This window comes from Sebastes fasciatus, chromosome 18 (genome assembly GCF_043250625.1).
Source record: "Sebastes fasciatus isolate fSebFas1 chromosome 18, fSebFas1.pri, whole genome shotgun sequence".
NCBI classification, from domain to species: Eukaryota; Metazoa; Chordata; class Actinopteri; order Perciformes; family Sebastidae; genus Sebastes; species Sebastes fasciatus.
The window spans coordinates 18,023,131-18,043,321 of NC_133812.1; the positions used below are offsets into that span (position 1 = coordinate 18,023,131).

At 41.8% G+C, this 20,191-nt stretch overlaps 1 protein-coding gene across 5 annotated transcripts in view; it reads right to left on the bottom strand.

The window, feature by feature from the left end:
* utrn (utrophin) overlaps positions 1-20,191 on the bottom strand; it is a 192,038-nt gene that overhangs the window by 153,976 nt on the left and 17,871 nt on the right. For all 5 annotated transcript variants that reach the window (XM_074616000.1, XM_074615999.1, XM_074616001.1 and 2 more), the window contains exons 9-30: positions 18,209-18,439; positions 16,754-16,935; positions 15,374-15,524; positions 14,974-15,093; positions 14,462-14,563; positions 14,015-14,122; positions 13,694-13,873; positions 12,839-12,996; positions 12,602-12,725; positions 12,415-12,502; positions 11,447-11,691; positions 9,596-9,764; positions 7,087-7,214; positions 4,854-4,991; positions 4,652-4,765; positions 4,317-4,472; positions 3,950-4,120; positions 3,610-3,801; positions 2,778-2,912; positions 1,379-1,528; positions 595-756; positions 189-320 (exon numbers count right to left, since the gene is read on the bottom strand). In XM_074616000.1, coding sequence (XP_074472101.1) covers positions 189-320; positions 595-756; positions 1,379-1,528; positions 2,778-2,912; positions 3,610-3,801; positions 3,950-4,120; positions 4,317-4,472; positions 4,652-4,765; positions 4,854-4,991; positions 7,087-7,214; positions 9,596-9,764; positions 11,447-11,691; positions 12,415-12,502; positions 12,602-12,725; positions 12,839-12,996; positions 13,694-13,873; positions 14,015-14,122; positions 14,462-14,563; positions 14,974-15,093; positions 15,374-15,524; positions 16,754-16,935; positions 18,209-18,439 — 3,336 coding nt within the window. The remainder of the gene's footprint in view (positions 1-188; positions 321-594; positions 757-1,378; positions 1,529-2,777; positions 2,913-3,609; positions 3,802-3,949; positions 4,121-4,316; positions 4,473-4,651; positions 4,766-4,853; positions 4,992-7,086; positions 7,215-9,595; positions 9,765-11,446; positions 11,692-12,414; positions 12,503-12,601; positions 12,726-12,838; positions 12,997-13,693; positions 13,874-14,014; positions 14,123-14,461; positions 14,564-14,973; positions 15,094-15,373; positions 15,525-16,753; positions 16,936-18,208; positions 18,440-20,191) is intronic.

Consider the following 20,191-nt stretch of genomic DNA (forward strand, 5'->3'; position numbering starts at 1 on the left):
TTCTGGAAAGTTTGATTGATCATTAATTGCTGCCAAGATTTAGTATGTTTTTTCCACTGTTTTAAAACGTGAAAGTATTTCTTTTATTACTTCTAATGTCATGATTTATGTAGTGGTGGTGGCAGGAGGATCAAGTCTGACATGACTTCCTGCATTTCCTGATGTTCTCCAGCAGGTGTCAGTGTTACCTGTAGCTGGTCCAGCATGGTCCCACTTCGAGCAGCTTTGCCATCAGTGGTGGGGGGAGGCAGGTTGGCCACATTCCTCTTCCTCATCTCCTCCACTGTCACCTCGTGGGCTGCGATCTCTGCCCCGATGGTCTGCAGGACAAGTGGAAATGAACACACACACCATGAGTATATGTGCACTCACACAGACAGGCTTTTTCCGACTGCTGGCTACTGCTTAGTTTTCCAAAGCATCTATTGGCAACCTGATGTGTCATTGTATGTTTATTATATTAATACTATATTCATATTTTACGACTTTTCCACGGGCCTCTCGGTGAAGGGAGAACCTTCAGACACGTGAGACCTTGTCTGGCAACTCCTCAGTGTGTGAGAGTGTGTGTTATTATGAACATGTGTACTGTACCTGCGCCTCCTGTGGGAGCTGGAAGGCGTCGACACGGTCAGTGAGGTAGGAGGTGAGAGTATGGTCCAGCTGGCTCAGAGACTCTTGCAGTGTTTGGAGCGACTGTTCGTTCTCCTTTAGCGTCTGCAGCTGCTGCTCAAGGCTGATCTGCCTGTTCACCGCCTGGAAGACGGGAAGGGTTCACAGAAAACAAGTCATGGGTTTGAATATTTCACGGTCAAGATTGTCAAAATTGCAATATTCCAGACTCAAGCAACTAAGGAAGTTCATGTCCTTAAACTGTAGATGGAAAATACTGAATATACTTGTTAGTATATTCACTTATTAACAACGATACTCAGGAATGTGAACAACCATCTAAAATACAGTTTTAATGTTGTATTTAACTTGATGTGATAATACAAAGAGTACACCATATGCTTAAAGATGCTTACAAATAATAAAATTGTGCTGATAAAGCTCAACATATAGCAAAAATATAATTATTTTCTCCAATTTAATATCAATATGATAAAATATAAATATGTTTGGTATCATTATAACATAAATCTCAATACACATTAACTGGTGGCAATTATCTGCGTACAGCCACTGGATATGTTTGGGGGAAATGACACAGTTGAATATTTGCAAAGGATATAATCAAATAGAAATTCCTACAGTAAAAGAAAATGCATAGAATTTACTGAAAAATAAATCCAAACACATAATGGATGCCTTTTTTCTACACTAACAATCACACGCGCATCCCACAATTGCTTACACACAAAGCCAAGGTCCTGACCTGGTGGTTGAGTTGCTCGTAACGGGAATTGAAGGCCTCTAGTTTTTCGCTAATGAGTTCGTCCAGTATGCCCCCGTCTATCAGCGTCTGACCCAGCTCTCTGATTTGCGTCCGGTTGTCCCCGGGGTGGCGTAGCGCACTCTCCAAAGACTGGTGGTGAATGGAGAGATGGAGAAAAAGGGGTAAAGTTATGAGTGAAGAATCAGAAAAATCAAGCAAAGAGGGAAGGAAAGGAAGTGATAATAGTCCTTTGAGGAAAACCGCAGCAAAGATCAAGAGAGTTAAACTGCTTCACATTTCCAAAAATTTGCCAAAGAAACAATAAAAAATGTACCAAAGCTAGAAACCAGTTAACATTGAGAAAGAACCGAAATAGCTGAGCAAACAGATGGAGTGCAGATGCAGAAATTGCGACGTTGGGTGTGTCAGATGGAGGCAAACCGAAAAAAGATGATAACTGAACGAGAAATGAGAGACAAGTGAGAGAGAGGCTTGTCGAGTGACGGCACTTGTTTGGATCCAACAGTCATTGTTTACGTGGGGTCATTAAATGTGCTTTTCCTTCCCGGAGGTAATGTACAGAGAGAGAGAGAGGGAGAGCACCCCCCTCCAGAGGGGTGAGTCTGATTAGGAAACTGGGAGAATGGGAAGGGTGAGGGGTGAGAGAGGGATGTTTAGAGGAACGGATAGAGAGAAAGAGAGAGAGAGAGAGAACGACTGGGTGGGGGAGAGAAAGAAAGAAAGAAACAGCTAATAACCCATAAGGACAAGGAGGAGAAGGAGAAACATTGTCTTCAAGGGTCTTCAATTTCCTTCATCACTATGCGATGTTACAGAAGCAGCACTGTGATTAAAGTGAGTTTGACAGTGATGCTGCAGGCAGGTCTACAGATATAGCAACCGAGCAAGACAACGCAGAAGAAATTTGGAAGACAAAGTCAACGAGGTTATTAACATAGTTAGAATATTAAAGCTGAAGTCAGTAACTAGTAGCAAATTTGATAAAACGTTATTTTTATAAAAATGTCACTATATCCTGACAGTAGTGCATGAGACAGATAATCTGTGAAAAATCCTATGTGTCCTCCTGTGCTCCTAAAATTTCACAGCGCCCGAATGAAATCAACCAATCGGAGCCAAGCAGTCTCTAGGCAGCTGTCAATCACTGCTTGCAAAACAAGGCAGCGCTGATCAAATGTGAATCAATATTCTGTTACTGTAATGCCCATTTATCGCCTCAAATGTTTTCAGAAACATATTTTCGTGCAGTGTTTAGCTCTAAAATGAGAAAGTTTGTGACCCCGGCCGCCATGTCGAAAACAGTCGAGGCAAAACGAAGCAGCGCCAACTGGCCGGGTCACACACTTTCTCATTTTACAGCTTGCAGTTTGCATTTTACCTCCAGAGCTTCATTGACAGCCTCAGTGCTCTCTGGTAAGTTGTCAGTAGCTTGGACCTTCTCCCCCAGAGTGTTGAGCCAACTCTGCTCCATTTCCAGGTACTGAAGCAGCTCCATCCAACAGGACCAAACCTCCTACACAGTAAACACACATCAACACTCAGTCAGAAACATTTAAATACATTAAATACAACCAGAGAAACACATTAATACAAAGAGACAGCTGTATTAAGTATGCCCTCGCTTACAATCTTAAAGGACAATATGAAAAAACACTTGACACTGTGAGGCTATTTTACAAAAGAAACACTCAGTATACTCAAATTAAACAGCAAAATTCTGCAGACAAAGACGGGATGGTGACTAATGGACTTCAGGCAAAGAGTATACATGAACATAAGCACATCTCCGTGATGTTTCTGACCTTTACCCTGCAGAGTCAGGAGGATGATAATCAAAAAACACTGCCCCCAAACTATGATTTTACACTCACAGATTAGCTCTGAAAACCAGAATCACCAGTGCCCTTCCAGCTTCTCTTGTTCTTCGCATGAAAATGAACAAAAGGGAGCCCGAGAAATGACACATCGCATAAAATTGAGCCATTTAGCATAGAATTATTATTTTTAAACAGGAGTTTTTTATACCGGAATTTTTTTTTAACTTTAAACCCAAAGCCAACTTAAATCCACTACGACCAGGCACTTCTTGTTTTTCCATCTTTAGTCTAAAATGATAAATTGTGTACGCTGTGGTGCAAGTATATTTCTACAACAATAAAAGCAAAAACAAACCAACATAGAAGGACCTCACACCCACACACACACATTACCTCCAGAGTGTGACACTTGCTCTTGAAGCGGTCACAGAGCTTGTGGTAGTTGGCTAGAACCCCCTCTAGCTCCGAGGTCAGCTCCGGTGAACCGCCTCCACCAGGGGGTGACGTTCTGGACACCAGCATGTTGATGCTGTCTTTCAGGATCTTCACCTTCACCTCCTTCTGTAGCACATCCTCTTTAGCCCTCTGTGAGAGAGGTAAGAGGACAGTTAGACCCACACACACACACTCAAATACAGCAAAGTCAAAATCACTGTGTTTATCAGAGAATCACCGTATTTCACCAAGATTCCCAAATGTTCCTATTAGTTTATAACCACGCCTCCACTCCCACCTTCATCTCCTCCAGCGACGATTCCAGCTCCTCAGGACTCTTGTATTCAAAGTCCCTCATGAGAAACTCCTCATCGACCTGGGTCATCCACTCCTGCATCTCCGCTAAGTCCTTCCTCAGATTCACCTGCCTCTCCCGAGTCTCCGCCACACGTGTCTGATGTTTCAGCAGCTGGAGGGAAGCATATGACGTTAAGGTTTGTAAGTTCCTATGAGACTTTTTACAACATGTCTTATCTGCTTTCTAGTGACACTAAAATGTCACTGTAATTATATGAATATAGACATGCATGCACACAAAATATGAAGCTATATTTCTTTCATGAATTGCAGGACAACAATGCAAACAGAGAGAAGTTTTTCCTCACCTGTTTGCTGAGTGTGTCCCATTTACTCCGGCACTCGTCCAACTTATCCTGCCCCCACTTGGCGAGTCCTGGGACTGCAGTCGACTGTACGGCGCTCACATTCTCTCCCATCTGCTTCAATGAACCTTCCACTGACTCCATCTCACTCACATACTCCTTGTTAGCAGAAAGAGATAGACAGAAAGATAACGAATCAATAAATTCAAGTCAAGATCTATATTGTCAAATGACTGCAGTATTCTCATAAACAACAGGAAAAGTCATTTTTTTACTATCAGAATGTTAAAATGTGTTGGAAAACAACCAGTGTTTTCATGTTTTGCATTTCCTCTAACCTTGCACTGGTTAAGCTCTTCCTGTAGTCGCTCTTTGTCGCCCGACCCCGTGGCATCACGAGACAACAGTTCCTGAACCGCATCCAACCAACGTTCCACTTCCATCAAACGCACCTAACAACAGCATTAAACCAATGTATCAAAAACAGTCCAAAACACTTGTAGGCTTTCTATATCACTAATTATTAAAGCAATACTCTACCTGATTGTCCTTCATGCTACCCAGGATGCACTGCAGTGTGCCCAGCTCCTCGCGGGCCCTGGAGGAGAGCTGACTCCATCTTTGTAGTTCTGCGGGATCGGAGGCTTGCTGTGTTTGCTCAATCTCCAGACACAGACCCTGAGGTGAACAAGAGTTCAGGCTTAAATGTGACACGTCCAAGCTGTGTGTAACGGGTAACCATGGAGACTCTTATTGTCTGTGAAGGCATTCGCCATGAAGTAACATTAACAATAACAATGTTTAACAGTATGTCATCCCCTTGGTGAGAAGATAATAAATCTCTTTGATTGACTGAAGCTTCACTATTGAAGAAAATTGTACTTTTGTACTTTGTACTTTTTTGTAAACAAACACAATTATGTGTTCCTCACCAAGATTCCTATGTTTATGACTTTATGAGACCACTCAAGACGGTTGTTTGACTGCAGAGTTGTGGTGTGAGAGTTAAAACGACTGTGCATTGACAATATAACGCTATAACCACCACATTTGGGATTAATTATCTTGAACGACGGACTTTGGCAGGCATGAGGCATCCATGTTTGTTTGGTTTTCAGGCACTACCGAGTAATTACGCAGCAAGTCGAATATATTGAAGCGTTCAAAATAATATGAGTTTCCCGCTTGTAATTAAAACTTGGATGTTGATGTGAATGCTACTTAAACTGGTAATTACAATAACTCCCATATGACGAATGAATGCTGCATTACAATTTGTTTGTTTTGCCGCTGTCAATCTGTGAAATAGTGTGAAACTGTCAGCAGGAATGAGCATTATATCACTGGTGTGCTCTGGAACCTCATAAAAACATTGCTACTGGTGGTCAAAATACCAACAAGATAACTTTAAAAATTTAATAAAAAGAAACGTGCAGCAATGTAAAGTATTAAAATAAAAGTGTTTACACAGAGGCCTTGCAATCACATGAACTTGCTATTGCAGGTTGAAACCCACTGGTGATTAAATTGCTACCACATTTTTCTGATTAATTAATAATTTCATAAGTAATTCCCATGTGTATATAGTTAAAAATGAACATGAGGAAACAACACTGAGCCAATCAGGTGACTTTCACCTTCTATGATCCGGCTAATTGCTAATGGGACTCAGAGATGCTGTCATGGGTGATGCTGTGTTTTGGTTTTCAGGCTGACTGACTGGTTGAGCGGCCCCACACTGAGCTGTGAGGAGCTCCGTGCAGCATGCATGGGCACGCTGCCCAGAATGTGCCAAGTCCCCGCCCCTTCCCCGGCACCATGCCCTATCTGCCACGATAACAAGAGCTCGGACTGAGCCGCATTCCACCGGAGGATGGAGGAGGAGAGAAACACGCACTGCTACACACGAAACACAACAACACATATACCACAGAGCTACATACCAAACTTACACACACACACCCTTTCCCTCCCACACAGAGGTTTGATACAGTGCAGAGGGAAGTGACTGGCTGATAAAGGGGCCTATTGTGTGCTGGGAAAGAAATGAAATGAAATCCTTTTGGCTTAGATGTCAGAGAGCACATGTGTTATCAGCTACAGATAAACCACAATAACAACAATTCAAAATAACTAATAAGCATTTTTTTTTATTATTCCTACACCTGAGTATGCAGTTGTGTCTGTAGTTTTCACTTAATGTTGTTATTTACTTTAATCTCTATTTAACCAGAAATGCCTTATTTGGATAAAACAAGCCAACTGATATACTGGCAGTAACGATGAGTTGTAGACTAACAACAGAAAATATGTAACAAGATCAGCATTAAATAACCATTCTATTATATCTATCTATCTATATATCTATATATATTATACATATATCTGATAATAAAATCAGAAATATAATCGCCGATGAGACAAATAGAAAAATGTAATCTGTGAAATTGTGACAGTTGAATACAAATATTTGAGTAATAAGAATAATATTGTATCCGAGAGACAACCTAAATTGACGTCTCAAAGACAACCTAATACCATAAAATAAAATATGATTATTCTAATACTGTCAAACAATAATTAATGAGACTTTGTGATCATGCTTTGAGTGGTAGCCTCCACTTAGGAGTTCTTGTTTTTTGTTCCTGGTCTGTCAGGTAATTATCAGAATATGTGTACGTTATAGATTTAAATGTAATTTGGTGGAAAGTTGACCATGTTCCCCTCATGGTTTTCACAGACAGCCATGACTTCATTTATCAAAATGACTCACCTGTGCCCGCTCCACTGCTCCCTCAGCTGTAGGGATGTCCACTATTCCTTCTCTCAGAGTGGCCAGTCTGGACTCCAGACCCTCCACCTGACTGGACAACATCTGGCTGGCCTCAAGACTGGTCAAAGCTGGAATAAGACAAAGAGGAAGGGGAGATGTGTGGGAAATAAAGTATATTAAGTTAAGGTATCAACACTTTTGCATCAGGACTTTAGCATCAGGCTGTAAACCACAAGGGGGCAGTGCGCAAGTTTGGGATTTCCCTTCTGTGTATGTGTGTGTTCTCCAGGCTGTGAGGGGATCCCAGACGTTTGACAGTCTGTTTCTCAAAGTAAGTTTTGCTGCGCTTTTCTCATACATGTCTAATCATCTATCTACCAATGACACTAAACAGAATGTATGTATTTTCATTCCCCTAAGATATCTTTATCTATGTCTGACCCCATTCATTTTGCAAATCAAACACTAACAATCACAGAAACCTACAAATATCTCGGAGTATCTCTCAATTCACATCTCACTTATCGACACCACATTCATAACTTAACGAAGAAGCTCAACCAGAAACTGTATGTATATAACAAGATCAGACAATATCTAGTGTCCCTTCTGGTTTTACATGTCTTCTGTAATGTGATTTTATGTTGTCATTTTGAACTGCTTGTGCTGATTGTATGCTTAACATTGTCTTGTAATACCTTACTTTGCATGATGCTCCCTTATTCCTCTAAGACAGGGGTCTCCAACCTTTTTTCCTCTGAGAACTGGTCGCTTTTTGCTTTCTCCTGTTCTAATTTGATATGTTGTGTGTTTTATCTGTTGTTTTAATGGCCAATTTTAACATCAGGTTGAGGGATAACAGTTGAAAATTAGCCTTTTGGCCAACACTGGCACATTTACAGTGATGTTGATCAATGTGCATTGTCTCTGAGAAAAAAATTAAAATTAAATTATATATCTCAGCTGTCCCATACTATCTCAAACACATATCTACATGCAATCATTCTTTCAACAAAATCCTACTGTCTCCCAATTTGGTCCCTCAAAACAAAGGAAACCATTGAACCAATAGTAAGACTATACAATAGAGACCATCGGTTACTGCTCTACTTCCTGGACACAACACAAGACAGGAACACATCACTAGATCAATTTTGAAAGCACTTATTCCAAAAACATATGGTCAGAGATAATTTTTTCAAACATGCATTAAAATCAGAAACGAGATCCCGTATCACATTAGTGCAATTACCTCTATTATACATCTCAAAAAGGCATATAGAAGGACATGACAACCACTGATTCAAATCTCATATACTGTAGATCATCTGTAATGTCTGTGTAGCTGTTAATGTTTTGTTGTTGTCTTGTTTCTGTTTTTATTTTTTTGTATTGTAATTGTGGTTCTGTCTTTTATGTGTTCTCAGGGTAAGGCCAGTTTAACCGTAGCAAATTTAATGTTACTTTTAATCTTTTCCTGTATAATAATAATAATAAAATGAAATGAATGTCAATGCCAGATGGATTTTTAAAAATACACTATAAAATCACGGCTAATCGGCCGTCTGCCCCTATTGCGAAGGTGATTACATGAAGTTAAGTAGTGCCCATTTGTGACTACTTCAACCTCATTTATATTGAATGGTTATTATTTCTTTCTGTTCCTGCTGCTCTTCTCCTCGACTGTCTCTCTCCTCATCTCCTTTTCTGTCAGCGTTTTAATTACCAGGTGATTTAATGCTTACACAATCTGACTGTGTTTATATACAGAAAGAGCAGAGATGGAGCGTGACTGGGAGAGAACCAGAGAGAGGCCCTGGCGAGAGGCAAACTGCCCTCAAGCAGAAACAAAATGGTTTTCCTTGGCTTTCATCCAAATCCTCATAGTCATAAAAGCCCAAGAGGCACAGAAAGACAGACAGACACTTACACACATAAACACACACCTATGGTCAGGAGCGGAGAAGTGCATTCCCTTTACAGACTTGTTTTTGGCCAATAGGAATGCGTGTAAATTCCAGAGGTAAAACGGTGACTGATTTTCAGGACTGCTCCGAGTCCAAGTCACGTCCTCAGGTGGAGATGGAGCTGGCACAGAGGGACGATCTTACACTCAATCTCTCACGTATACACTCACGCATCTGTGAGCTTTTGGAGGCCATATAAGGGCATCATCCATTACTTGTGGCTGGCCAAGGATTCATATAAAAGCTGATGTCAAATTTACACAACCCCTGTAGGATTGAGCTCTGCTGATCTTAGCCATCACTCTTTCACTCTCCCTATAAACCTGAAAGCTTTGAGCCAAGAGCAAGGAGAGAGAAGTGGGTCTTTGTTTTAAGGAAGGTTTAAATCTCCTGTGCCGCAGCTCTGTGAAATAGGAGGATGCCTCAAGGCTGTCAGGTCCCTTGAAAAGCATACGGTACTGTTAATACCTCCTCAGAGTTTTGGAACAGGTTTCCTCCGCACTGATTTAACCAATCATTTTGATATAGTTCAGCAAAAGTACCTTTGTTGACCTCTTGGTCTCTGTTCTGTAGCCGCTGCAGTGTGGAGGCGTGATGTGCCGATACCACCACTGTGTTGTCTTTCAGAGAGGGCACGGCTCCTAGCGACCTCGCCTCTGCAGAAAGCTGCTCCAATCGCGGACTCGAGGCGGTGACCTGGACAAGTCGTGACTGAAGAACACAAGGGGAAGACGAAAGTTCGTTAATTTATAAGTGGAGAATTGTTTGAGGATAATTCAGCAGGGAAAATTGTTGCTGTCTCTGTGCATCCACACAGAAAGAGAGATTTGATGTACTTGGCTCAAGATAAGTATATTTCCTTGACTTAAAAAAACAAGCCTATGATTCACAGTTTTCTTGAACATTACATTGACATCTGTTTAACAATGATGCAGAATGATGAGACATGGAAATGGAAAGTGTATGTTTCAGCAATTCATTTTGCTTTTATTGTAATCTATTTGTGCCATTAAGCATAATCAGTGCCATCTTAATTAAGTCATCTTTTCTTTCTGTATAAAAATGAGGGAACTCTGCAACACACACACTGCAACAATAAGTTAGTCTGGGGAGAAATTGCATCACAGGTTACTGGTTGGAGTTACACTGACAGGTTTTCCCTCCCTGCTCAAAGTGAATTAGTCTCAAATTGAAAAATCTTAACTCCACACTTCAGGACCCAACGGGAAGGGTTTTATCCATCTTATTCTGAACACCTTTCACTGACTTTGCATCTAGGGTGACCGTATTTTCAAACCCCAAAACCGGGACCCTTAAATGTACCGCACGCTCATGCACTCGCATGTGCACGTGCCAATAAGCATGCACCATAGGCGTTTTCATCAGGATGGCTAACTTGGCACACCTGTGGTGCATTAGAGGCTGTGACAATCATAACTTATCACATTCACTACTTTCACCCCCTTTAATCACAGGGCTCTCCCGTCATGACGGACTGACAGTAAGGGAATCCTGTGGAGAGTTTATTTTAGAGGAAACATATTGTTGTCTGGGACTACGGAAATTATTTTTCAACTTTAGTTTTGAACCCAAACAATCTCTATCAAATCATGTTGCTCGCCACAGCCGCAGGCTGTTACAATTAAAATTGTTGAGCTCAGACAACATTTTGGCCAGGATGGAGACACCGGGTGAAAGACTGACAGGAACGAACGGTCACTGAGGGAGTTATAAGCGGAGCGAAAAGTTTTAAGTGATTCACAATTTTTGTGCAGAAGCAGCTGTGTAGAATAATTAATTAAAACGACACGTTTGATGTGGACATAAGCACGGGGGGGTTCTGTGTTTCAACAGTCTGATGCTGGTTGCTCAAAATGTAACCAGCGGATCTGCCGTGTCCGTGCATAATTGTGAATTGACAGCGCACAACATCACTCTAGTTAGAGACTCCAGATGGGTGCGCTATGCTGGCTCTCTGTACTTATCTCGTGTGCACAAATTAATTACTGAGTGGGACAGAACATGATAAACGTCTATTTAAGTATAATATTGTTAACATTATTTTAATTGTGGTGAAAACTGGGACAATTTTGTAGTGACTGTTGAAAACCGCGACATTTGTGTGTTTTACAGATATTTGTTGGGACTCAGGACACCTAGCTTGAAACAGGGACATCTGGTCACCATATTTGCATCCCTTTTTTACCTTCATGGTTGTATGACTGTCTTTTAAAGTGTTTCATCTCTGCTCTGAAAACTGAAATGTTTATGAAATAACTGCAACTGCATGAGCTGAATGTAAAAGGATTGATGAAAGGTTTAGAGGTGAAATTGAGGATTAAAGTCACACAAAGGAGATCAGGGTGAATGTGGACAGAGACAATGACTCCTACCTGACATTCGCCACTCAGGCTTCTGAGCTCGGCCTCGTCGCGCTTTTCTACAGCCGAGGTCGAGTCCAGCCACCGGTCTTGTTCCTCAAAGGCTTGGTCCAGGTCTGCCAGCTCTGCAGACACCGCTCTGACCCGGCTTTGAGTGTGAACTCGCTCACGCACCGCCTGCAGCTCCCTCACACACACATCCCACTCAGTTTGGGTCTGGTCTACGTCTGCCCTCACTGAGTCCACACACACTCCCTCTACAGAGAGAGACAGAAGCAAACAGATATATAAAAGGCTCACTTCAGACATACTTAACAGATAATTAAGTAGACTTTGAATGGATTTTCACATCATTAAGTCTGAATTTGTCACAGCCTGTGGTGTGAGTCAGAGACCCTAGCGAGAGTGAAAACACAAATGGACGAAAAATTGGAAAACAGACAGTATGGATGAGAGAACAGCAGATATGACGGAATAAAAGAAGTTGAGTTTAGTGGAAAGTTTGGTGTTTAACAAATCTACTAGCAGTACTGCTCCACTACCCCTCACTGCCTCCAGAACAGTGTAAACACATAAAAACCCTGAGTGCCTCTTCATTTCACTGAGCAGTTATATGAAGTCAGCAACCCTGCAGGCTGACAGATTTTTACTACTCTGTCCACAAACAAACAAACACACATAAACACACGTTCAGATTACTGGAATCTAAAACTGAAAAACAATTAAAAAAAAAAAAAAATTAGGCTTGTAAATACCCAGAAAATACCAAGCAGCTGTAGAAAAAGTAGTCTCATAAAATATTATGAGACCAACACATTTAACAGGGAAATGGAAGATTTCTGAGCCAGAAGTCGTGAGCCTCTGAAAAACGATAAATATGAGCCGCTATCTTAGAACGTGTTTGACAAAACTTGGATGGATTATGTAAAATAATAATGTACTATTTCAGTGTCAGTGAGCAAGGACAATCTCTTTCATACCTCTCTCCAGCTGGTCCATCAAGACCCGTCCCTCCTGGATCACTTGACTGACTGTGGCTTCCTTTGCTGTGAGGTCCGTCTCTAAATCCTGCAGCGATTGGTCAACACATATTTAAGATGTGATTTTCAAAACAAGTGCTCTAACTTTAAGTTGTTTGATTTTAAACCGTATCATCTGCAGATTTACCTTAAGTTTCTCCTGCAGGTCTGGTGTGTCAGGTGTAGTGTCGGGGTGTGTGGAGGCCAGCGCCTGAGTGGACGTCTTCCATGTTTTAATCCAGATCAGGAGGTCAGAAAGCTTATTCTCAAACCTGCACAACACAGAACATAATGTGTGCATTGGTGTACGTTTGTGTGTGTTTTTTATTCTTACACTTTTCAGGCAAAGGAGGTATAGTCTGCACGTGTGTGCCCCAGTTCTTACAATCGTCTGACTTCTGCATCTGTCTCCACCAGTCGTTTCTTCGGGGGAGCAGGTGGGGCCAACTCCTGGTCAGCGATCGAAGCAGCCGCAGCGACTGCATCCACGACGACCTGCTCTTCCACCTGAGTCATCCCAGCATCCGTCACAGCTTCCATTACCTTAGCAGTGAGATAGAGCATGAATGAGAATGGGACGGAAATCAACGACATCAAGTCACAACCCAACAAGTCGTAACCAGGGCATTTAAAAACTACAGATACAAATAATTGACCTTAAACTCATTCTAAACACTCCATAACAATGTACAGCAGTGGATTTAATAAAAAATGTGCATGTTGCACTCTTGAACAGCATGAAGGAAGTTACAATTTTACATCCAAAACCGCGGTTTTGGTCATTTATTATTCACATCACTTCACTTAAACTGACTATTTTGAATATAATAGAAAAGCAGGATAATTTGTATGTTATAATTTCTCCAATTTTTCCCAAAGTCTTCAATGAACGTCCAATGAACAAAGACTACTGCAAAGCCCAAAACAACACATTCACACTGTCCAGCCAGTGCATCAGTCTTTCTTTACAAAGAAACTATAAATATACATTTTTCAATGGGAGCTTTGTTGTACTACATCTTCTTCCAAGGTGATCTAGCTTCCCCAACACTGACCGCTGCATGTTTAAATTAATCTATATTCTGATGTAAACTGTATCACATGCTGGATATGTCTGGTTAAGTAGCCGACTGCTTTGTGCATCAAATTGCCACAGTTACTGTAGTATCCATGTATCTCTATTAGTTCATGTGTGCCTACTACAGTAAGCAGGAAGACGAAACCAAAAACACACACACACCTGGAAGGAGCAGTCCTCCAGCTTCTGCACCAGGTTGTCCCATCTATGTGTTAGCTCCTCTGTGTTTGCCTCAATCTTGGCTCCGGCCTCAGGGCTCCGCAGTAGCGATATCACATCCTGTCCTGCATCAGACAGCTGGTCCAGAGTCCTCCTCTTCTTTTCCATGTCTTCCTTTAAAATCTACAGGATTGAATAATAAAAAAAAAAAATCAAAAGGCTATGCTAAACATGGAAATCTTATTATTAAAGCTCACAAACTAAAGGTAGTTAGTTGTCTGCTGCAACAGCATGGCAACTACAAAGACTTGGCAGACCACTTACTGCTAATCGGCGCACATTGGTATTAATTTCACTTGGGTCCTTAAAGTTGCTGGTCTGTACTTCACTCAGGGCCTCCTCTTTTTCAGCCAACCACGCTCGAAACAAACTCTACAGAAGAGGTGGGAAAATAGTATTAACTTTAAATACTAAGCAAACATTACAAACAGAGTCTTGCTGTCCTGGAGCCTTGATAACATGGGTAAAACATTTTGAATTCTGAATTCGGCAATCAGGTCAATACCTAAATTCAAAACCAGACGCATTTCCAACTCTTAACAACAGTGTGTTTAAGAATTGCAGGATGAAGAACATCTCAATGTGCATCTCAATACAGCTCAATGGGGGAGGAGAGAAAGTGTTGAAGTGGTCCTTTATGCTGGATTATTTAATTAGAAGGAGGAAAGGAAGACAGTATGTGAAAGAGGGAGAGCATGCTTCATGTCCTACCTGGTCTGAAAGAAGCTGTTGCCACACCATGAAGATTTCCTGCAGCTTGTGCCACCTCTCCTCTGTCCAGCGACACACAGCCGCCCAGCGCTCACCCAAAGACTTGAATGCAGGATAAAGACAGCCATTAATACAAACATGGATGTTCTCAGAAACACAATGTAAAGGAGAGGAAAACGTTGAATACAAATAATTAGGGCTGCAACTAACGATTATTTTCATTATCGATTAAATATAAACAGTCAGAAAATAGTGAAAAATGTCCATCCCAGTTTCTCAAAGTCCAAGTTGATGTCTTTAAATGTCTTGTTTTGTCAGTCCGAAACCCAAAGATATTCAGTTTAAACACATACATCTACATAAGCTAGCAGTAGGGCAGCAATGTTTTAGAAAAATGTACCCTGTTATTATTCCTGAATTGGCATTACAAGGCAGATGTTATGTATTGCATGTGCTGGAGGAAGACTCTCCTCCTTGAACTGACAAATACACAAAGACAACAGAAAACTCACTTGTAGTTGCTCCTCCAGAGCAGCGGTGGCACTCTCACCGCTGTTCTCGTCTACCACGACCACCATGTGTGTTAGAGAGTTGACCTTCACCTGCTCCGCCTCCAGGTCGTTCTGAAGCTCCTGAACGGAAACGCAAACAGTGAAGTCAGCACACCGGCCGCATATTACCCATTAACAGAGCTGGCAGAGAAGCCACTCAGCTTTATGGTGACACCATGGAGACAGTGAATGATCCAACATGTGACAAAGAGGTCACAAGACATGTCTGTTTTAGGACAAGAGCGGTGCATTGAGACCGTCACAATTATTTTTATGTTGTACTTGATTCCTGTCCACGTTAAATCAAATACCCGTTTTAGATTCACGCAAGATAAACGTTTGAATGGGAAGCCGTATTTACTTTGTGCTGCTCTATCTGTTCTTTGTAGAGCTCCAGGTCTTGAGCTGCCGGTTCTGTCTCTATCTTTCTGATTCGCTCCTCTGTCTGCGTCAGCCAATCAGAAAGCTGCTGTAACTGCTGCTGCTGAAGATCCATCAGGACTTCATGGAGCCTGGAGAGGGAGAGGGAGAAAGGACATGAAAGCTATCAGTTTAATAATCTTTACGGTGGTTATTTAACTGCCTCATAGTAGCACAAACACTACAATACGTGATAATGCTGTAGACAGACTCCACGAACAATGAGTCATTGCACATATCAGGGTCAACAGATGCTCTAGTGGACATCATGAATACGATTTATGTACAACTGTGTGTGAGTGTCTAAAGCATCATAAACCTTGACAATACAGATTGAGCGTTAGACTTGTTAGGTCTTGGAGGGCTCAAGGCTTATCAGGTGTCACCTTCACACAGTACATTCTCCACAAGAAAAACTCATAAACATCTGAGGTCAACAGTGACACTGAGAGGAAAATGACCTCCGCTAGGCAATTTGTGGCTCATGATGTGATGGCACTGCACAATACAGTGTAAAACTTAACAGATTTTTGCATTTTAAGACTTATGTTTCTTTTTTTTAATGACAGCACAATTGGATCATTATGGCTCGAATACTATGTTTAGGGCTTCGAAGCTTCAGTGACAAATATTCGAGGATATTCAACGAATATGTGGCGACGCCGACGACAACACAAACGGTCATACTTTCTTCAAACTTGCAGTCATTACCTACTATACTTTACTTTGCTCAAATTGTCTAATGAGAGATGAGGACAAAAATCTAACTTTACCTTTTTATTAAAATGAAAAAGGCTACAAAATGTCCAATAATCACATCAAATAAGCAATAGCCCATAAAAACTAATTTGCTCATATGTAGGCCTATAAACAAATGAATAAATAAATATACTGTAGCCTATGGCAACATATAAAATAAAAGCTCTGGCTTTGTTGAGACTGTCTATCAATCTCCTCCGCTCTGTTTCAGCACACGCAGTCTACACACAACAAACAGTGCTATCCATCTGAGAATTATTAATACAAATGAATGTTGATGCATCATGAATAACATTACTTTTCCTTATTCCATGGGCTATTTGGGATTTTTGGGTAATACATACATAATAATAAAAAAAAAAAATTTAAAACGCTGTACTCAAATACTGACTGGGACGTTGATTACGATGGCAACGGTCAAAGCTTCCGAAGCATTCAGGTCAGCCTTAATAGTTTCCGACACAAATGAACTAAAATCATGTGATATTTGCAATGAACAATAGTAAAAAGTGTTGCAATGCCTCTACAGGACTAAAGCAGGTGTACATGTGTGTGTATCTACCTGGCCTGGCGGTCCATGCTGGCCACTCGGAGGTTCTCCCAGCGGGAATTGAGGAGGCTCATCTGCTCCCGGATTTCCTCTTCTTCCTCCTCTGTCAGATTGCCCTGGGCGATCAGTTGGTTACCCGCTTGGAGCACATTACCCACACTGCTCTGGTGCGCTGTCAGCTCCATCATAAAGGCCTTTCGGGAGAAGGAGAGGTAAACAGTTATGATACGAAAATGTTTTACTGCAAATCTTTGACTTTGAAACTGTTTCAATTTGAAATGTTGGTCTTCCAGACAAGCTGTGCTAGAAACAAAACCAGCCTTGGGACCCACTATCTGTATGTACACTATGTTAAGTTAAGGGAGATAAACACATACCCTTAAGATGATCCAGATTCAGTCTAACATTGCTTATATAATCTGAGGCAGCATGCTGGCACCTGGCGACCACATACTAAAATCTGGATACGTTTCTCTCCCCACCCTCAAGCTTCACTTGGTATAACACTTAATGATGCCCTGCAGAAGCACTGGGCATCACCTCTGCACCCTTGCATTAGCGAGTGTTGCTGTAGCAACAGTCAGACAAGCCTGCGAGCACAAACTGAAGAGCACAGTCTGTCAAGCAGCCAACTGAGACCAATTGCAAAACAAAAGAGGAAGGAGAAAATTCTTCAAGAAGGAATACAAGAGCAACTTTAAAGGAGTTTGATTGCTTCTCAGCTCCGTAGAGGAGCTGCTTTTTGCTGGTTCTTGTTGTGAGAAATATGAAGCCCAATGAGTTGACTTATTGTCTGTTTTCCGTGAGCTCTCTGGATGAGTAAGCATATTTGACTGCACCTCTGAGCACATTGTTTTTGATCAGGCTTTGCTGGAGAAGTTGGAGTAAGTATGTGAACAACAGGGCCGAAACAAACAGGATTGATTTGTTTTAGACCTCCTGAAAAGCCTGGCTGTTAAAGAGGCTTTGGGTCTTGTTGCTCTCATGGTCTCACTACCAGCTTTCAGCTTTGACCTGGATTCCAGACATTAGACTTCAGAAATATTCACATCTCAGCCAAGGGGAATCCAGCCAAAGCCCCTTTACATACATGCACAGACACAAACCCTGCAGCTACGCCTTCTCAAGCAAGCAAGTAAGCTCTGTGCCAGGGCACCATGGGGTGCTGTGCGCCTCTGTTCTCTACAGAATTCCTGGCATTCCCAACATGTACGGAGCATGTACTGTTGGTTGTGGGAGGTGTCTGTCTCTGGGACGCTATCTGCAGTCTCGACAATGAAGAGTGACAGTTCTTAGACAAAAAAATGGTGTGCAAGTCACACAAATGTCATCACATTGTCACTTTTTTTTTACAGTGTTAGAGGTGCAAACAACAGTGTTATTTAGTCATTTAAGTTAATTTGTCTACATGTGCATGCATGTTCACCTCTCTGCAAGCCTTACGTCAGCCTGCAGGTCTCCTCCTACCTCGTGTGTGTGAAACTGCTCTTTGACTTCTTCCACATCGTCCGACACCTCCTCTTGAATCTGAAGGGCGTCCTCGGCCGACAGCAGCCAGGTCAGCACCTCCTCCAGCGTGGTCTGGTAGCTGTCCAGGTCCACGTCCAGTAGGCTGCCCTCCATTTCCCCCTCTGTCTCTGTCAGGGTGCTGGGGGTCTCCGGCCGGGGGCTGCTGCCTGCTTCCTCCATCTGCATATTCTGGAAAACATGAGGCAATGGATGAAGGCAACTGTTGACCATATTATAGACAATATGTTTACATCTGGGGTTGTCATTACTGTATTACTGTATGTAATAGTAAAATATAACATTGACAGATAGCATTGAACAAGAGGAATGTAGTAGGAAGCAATAAAGAGTTTCTGCTTCCTCGATAAGTCACATTCACATGGCCACATCAAAGCTCTCAGGACAATGATGTCTATGAAACACAGCCGTGCCCAAAACCTCAATTTGTCCTTGACTCTGATTTTCATCTGTGCACATCAGTTGGTGAGTTTTAAAATAGAGCCAGACATCTAGGAGGGCCCCGTGCTGCCCTGGAGCATGCAGAGCGACCTGCCCTGCTCAGTTAAGGAAAAAACAAAACAACTGCAGGCCTATTATAGGATGCTGGGAGGTGCTCCTGGCACGCTGGGCAGGTCAATCCTCATTCTAGGAATAGCAGTAAAATTGAAACATAGTGGTATCCTGGGTAAATTTGGGTGTACAGTCAGAGATGGATGGGGAAGTCGCTTTCCTTAGAGGGAAAACATGTTTGAAATGAAACAACTTAGATGGAAGTGGAAAGATCACTTTGTTGTGTAATGACAGTAGTCTTGTCAGTGCTTCCCTGAATAAGTTCCTAACTCTAACACCACATCCATTGTACACAACTGAATTGACAAACTACTCCAGGTTTCCATTTTTTCTGAAGGGAAGTAGGAAAAAGTTTGACAGAGCACAACAAATCTGTCTGGAACTAAAAATGAACAGGAGATAAAAATCTTTGCAGCGGCAGCCATGCCAAGTCAAAGATGACAGAAATGCTAATGGGTGTGTAGAGGCTGGTACAGTAACAAGTCAAATGGACCTTTGTTTTCCAGGCTGAAATTACACAACGGTAATGTCTGTGTAGCGAACTCAGGAAAAGGTCACCTGTTGAAAATATTCGATGACCTTTTGGATATTTTGGAGTAAGTCATAAAAAATACAGTACGCTCTTATGTTAGACCAGTGGAGGCTGGCAAAGACAAAGTAACAATGAGAGAAAGAAAGACAAGGGAGAGAGAGAGAGAGAGAGAGAGTGAGAGAGAGAAAACTGCAGCCTTGGTCTATTTATTGACTTAAATGGCTGTAAAATAGCTGTGGTCTGGCTCAACAGAACACTTTATTATCACCAGATGATTTGTTCACATCAATTCCTGCATTCATCACTTTTGCAGTTGTGATTCTGGAGCATGCAATGCATCCTCATGCACTTATCATCAGTGATATTCCAACTTTGACGGTAATGCAATAAAGTGTTATTAGATCTCAAGCTGATGTTGAAAACAATCATTATCTATAATCAACATTAAGATCTCCACAACAATATCAGGAACCAATACCATGAACCTAAAACTAAGGGGGGGGAACCTAAGCGAGTCATCAAAAACAAAGAGCCTTTCTTTTTCCTCCACTCAGTCTCACTACCAGCAGCATTACGCATCACTTCCTATGGAGAGAGGACCTGTGCCAGGAAAGTAAACCCCTTGTTGGACCAATCAGGGCACTATTTAAAAAGACTTTTCCAGCACTCGTTCCAGGACGTGTGGAGTATGTGCCCAAGGGCAATAAAAACTTAAGAGGTGGTTTCTGGGATTTTCTGACTTCTGACTTAAAACCACTGCATTGCGCAGCCCCGGGAATGTATGTGATTGAAAGAAATTACATTTTTTGGAGGGGTGCAACTTGGTCTGCTTTAGTTAC